The 3,939-nt window shown below is 33.2% G+C and overlaps 1 protein-coding gene across 1 annotated transcript; it reads left to right on the top strand.

Moving 5' to 3' along the window:
- Positions 1 to 1,267: 1,267 nt before the first annotated feature.
- Positions 1,268 to 2,762, top strand: LOC111405998 (F-box protein At5g03970-like). The gene has a single exon (XM_023035157.1). The coding sequence runs from the start codon at positions 1,410 to 1,412 to the stop codon at positions 2,571 to 2,573; it is 1,164 nt and encodes a 387-aa protein (XP_022890925.1). The 5' UTR covers positions 1,268 to 1,409; the 3' UTR covers positions 2,574 to 2,762.
- Positions 2,763 to 3,939: the final 1,177 nt, after the last annotated feature.

A 3,939-nucleotide genomic window follows, 5' to 3' on the forward strand; every position in this document is an offset into this window, starting at 1 on the left:
AAAACAAAATTCACTGTGGTGGTTTTTTTGAACATTTAGAAGGTGTGAGGTTGTAGAAATAAATTTCAATATACTGCCTGTGATTCACTTTCTGAATGATGAGAAGAAATTTGTATTAACAAGGTATATGTATCTATTCTCTTTAAAGAAATGGCCAGTCCTGCTTACCTAGCACACTTGCTATTTTATTGATTGATTGCTATCGAAGTTTACACTCATTGTCATTTATGCCACTAATTTTTGAATGTTTCATTTACTTAACTGAATTTTAAAACTCAATGCAGTTATAATAACATCTTAATCAATCACTTATTTTTAACATAAAATTATAGGTAGTATTTACATTCTATTAGATTTATCTAATATTTTAGCCATTATTCCACTTGACCATGAATATCACAAGTGGCAGTTACATCGCTAGACTGGCAAAATTACTGTCACTATACTTTCTATGGGGTGGACTGACATGGTGGTGTAACTGAAACTATGAATGTCTTGATGTCTCAAAACTGAGGGTCAACAACTTGCTAACATTTAGGGGTTCATAGTATTTCCAACAATGCCTTGAAGGCCTAAACTTAAAATTTTGTTGTGGAAAACTCGTATTTCATAAAGCTTAGGGCATGTTTAAGTCCCCCATTTTTTTTTTTTTTTTAAATGATGCATTTTGGAATAGTATTTTTGTAGGGAAAAATTTTGAATTTGCGTGTAATATAAAAATAAGAGAGAAAAATATATTTTAGAAATAATGAGAACCAAACAAGGATTTAGACAACTAGTAACATAGTCTTGTTTATTTTAAATGACGCGGGGAAAAAAATTAAATTGCGATGTGTTTATAAGTTCAAATGTGGAATTCTCAAAAAAAGCCTGAATCTTTGGGGATGTTTGTTTATTCATTTAATGTTTTTTGAGGCTATATTATTAGTCTGGAGGGATTAAAATGCCCTCACTTCGTCCGTCTATTTATTTATTTATATTTCTAAAAAAATTATTTTTATTATACAACTTAAATTATTATACATAAAAGTTTGGTGACCAACATAGTGTTTTAACCTAATAGAATTCACAGTTTAAAAAAAAATAAAAAATAAAATTGATGTTTCATAAAATTTTATAAATCCTTGCCGGAGCTAGGTCCTTCTATGCTCACTAAAAAGTTTAATTATATTATTATTTAATATTTCTTGATTGAAAATCACAATTGTTTAAAAAAGGATATAAATCTGGCCTTCTTTTGGAAAGTTTTGAAGAGAGAGGAATCGAAGGCAATATATCTCGCCTCTTTTCCTATTATAAATAACTTAGGTTATAATCTTCTATCTATAAATTTCTTTCTCTGTAAGCGCTTATATATAGCCGTCAATACTACCGGTCTCCAATATCTGTATTCAAATTCAGGATAGATAATGACGCCCAACATCCAAGATGATGTGTTAAGGGAGATATTAGTTCGATTACCTCCAAAGTTTGTGTTCAAATTCAGGTGTGTCTCAAAGAGATGGAACGAAATCATCCAAGATTCTTACTTTCTTCGTAGTTATGCTTGTGGAAGAAAGGGGTCTCGTGATCAATTATTGGGTTTCATACTGCGTGCATACAAGTACCCATATCCAAACACCCGTCCTCGTTCAGAACCTCGGATTAAAGTCCTACCCCTACATGGTAAAAGAATAGGTGCTTTCCCAGAAAAAGTTGGATACTTTATTTCTTCCTCTAACGGTCTTGTTCTTTGTGGTCACCACCACCCGATGAAGTACTATGTAATCAATCCCTTAACACAAAAGTGGGTATCTCTGCCGCGACCTTGCAATCATTACAAGGAGGTATCCATGGGATTGGTATGCGAAGAAAATACAGCCCAATTGGTGGCAAAATACAAAGTTGTGAGGACAGGCAAGCCTGCTATGTTATTGGACAACAGAATAACCATTGAAACTTATTCCTCCACTACAGGGAAGTGGGTCGAATCAGTACTTGTTGCCACTGATAAGTTTTGTGTGTATCCGTGGCCATTTATTGCTCCGTTTGTGCTCAATGGTGTTTTTCATTGGGTAGCTTCCCCAAATTTTGTCGTTTTATATGATCCGAATGAGAACCATCTACAGCTGATTGAAAATCCAATTAATGAAATGGTACGACAATCTTCTGTATATTCAAGGTCGAGTGATGGCCTGTTATGGTGTGGAATTCTAACTGAATTCAATTTGAGAATTTGGATGCTCCCCAAATCTGATCAAGGCTACAAACGCTCGTGCACCATTCCTAAGGAAGAGTGGGTCCTAGTCCATGGGGTGACTTTTGAATCTCTTTGCAATGACTACTCAATGATCAGGGATACAAGATTAAGACCCGAGACACACAGCTCAAAATTTTATTCGCTCGTCTTTAGCTCATGGAATCCACTCATTGTGCTATTCAGAATTGGTGAAACTGTTTTCGTCTATAACATACCGAGCAAGTCGGTGGAATTGTTATCATATCGTGGCAAACCGCCTATTGATTATGGCGGCGAATATATTTGGCACCCTCACTTTGAGACACATTTTTTGTCTTCCTACTCCCTTCAGTAGAGTACTGTAAAGTTTTAACAGACTAGACGTAGTCATATAGGAGTCAATTTAGTTTAATTTAATTTTCTTGGTTGTTTTTGTTAATTAGACAAAGCCTTATGTTGAGTCACTTTTGCTAAGATATAACTGTACTCAACAGCTATTTGTGATTCATAAAATATTATGATTTAGCCAAACATTCTCTTACAATTATTACTACTCCTCTTGACTTACTATGATTATATAATTTAGTTGTATGCTTACTAATATTTTGAAGCCATGTTGAAAATTATTTGGCATCTGCAGCAGTAACACAGAGTACACAGCTTGCAGATTTTTCCTGGTTAGCTGATAGCCATAAGAGGAAAGATGTTACGTTTCCAAAAGAGATGAATTGAAACGTATTGGAATAATTTCAGCACCTCTTCCTTCTGATACAGATAGAAAACCGAATTTATAGAAACCCCTGAAGATAGTATTTTATACTTTTTGGAACCAAAACGCAATGTATTGCATGTTCCAATGTACACCCTACTTTTTCTTTGCTCACAAGCCTTCCTCAATTTGGAAAAATATTCTCTTTTTTCCCCATTGATCTATGTTTTCTTCATAAAATATATTTTTCAGTTACTGCTATGACTCTGGTTGTAACACAGACCTCCCTTCTTATTTCTTTGGCCTTTGAAACATAGAAATTATCAAAACATTGTATTTTGTTTGGACTTAGTGAGCACTCACTCGATAATTTATCAGTTCTTTTGTTCTCAACCAAATACCAAGCTGAATTCTTTAACAGACCGATTTGACTACATCAACAAAGAATGCTACAAACCAGTATAAAGTACACATCAACAAAGAATACTACAAACCAATCTAAATTACACAAAACATTCAATAGGTTATTTTTCAGTAATAACAACTAACTAACAAACAATTATTCCTTTCTCTTCTTAAAAGACCTAGTTAGTTTTGAAGAAAGATAATAGAATTTTATAATTAATCTTCATTAGACCTTGAAACAACACAAACACATACACGAGAGTAATTATCTCGTCGTGTTCAACTAGTGAGTTTAAGTTGATTCACCATTTGAATGAATAACTACTTTAAATAGTGGTAGAAGACAATTCATAATTTTTTAAGTGAGGAGAAGATTCCTTAAATATGTTACATGGAACTTCTCTAAAAACATTTATGAATACACGCTATGCAAGTCCAACAAGAAACCAGAAATGTGTTATTCAATACAACCATCAAGTTTGATCAACCATTACATGTTACATAGAATGAAATAATAAAAATATTGCATTTTAATTGAACTTTGGGAGTAATCACTTTATAATTTATTAGTTTTTCATATTCTTAGCTGAGCACCAAGCTGTAATTC

Source organism: Olea europaea, chromosome 12 (assembly GCF_002742605.1).
Source record: "Olea europaea var. sylvestris chromosome 12, O_europaea_v1, whole genome shotgun sequence".
Classification (NCBI taxonomy): domain Eukaryota; kingdom Viridiplantae; phylum Streptophyta; class Magnoliopsida; order Lamiales; family Oleaceae; genus Olea; species Olea europaea.

What these genes read in the sequence shown, in the direction of transcription:
- LOC111405998 (XM_023035157.1), top strand. Translation starts at nt 1,410, where the DNA reads ATGACGCCCAACATCCAAGATGATGTGTTAAGGGAGATATTAGTTCGA.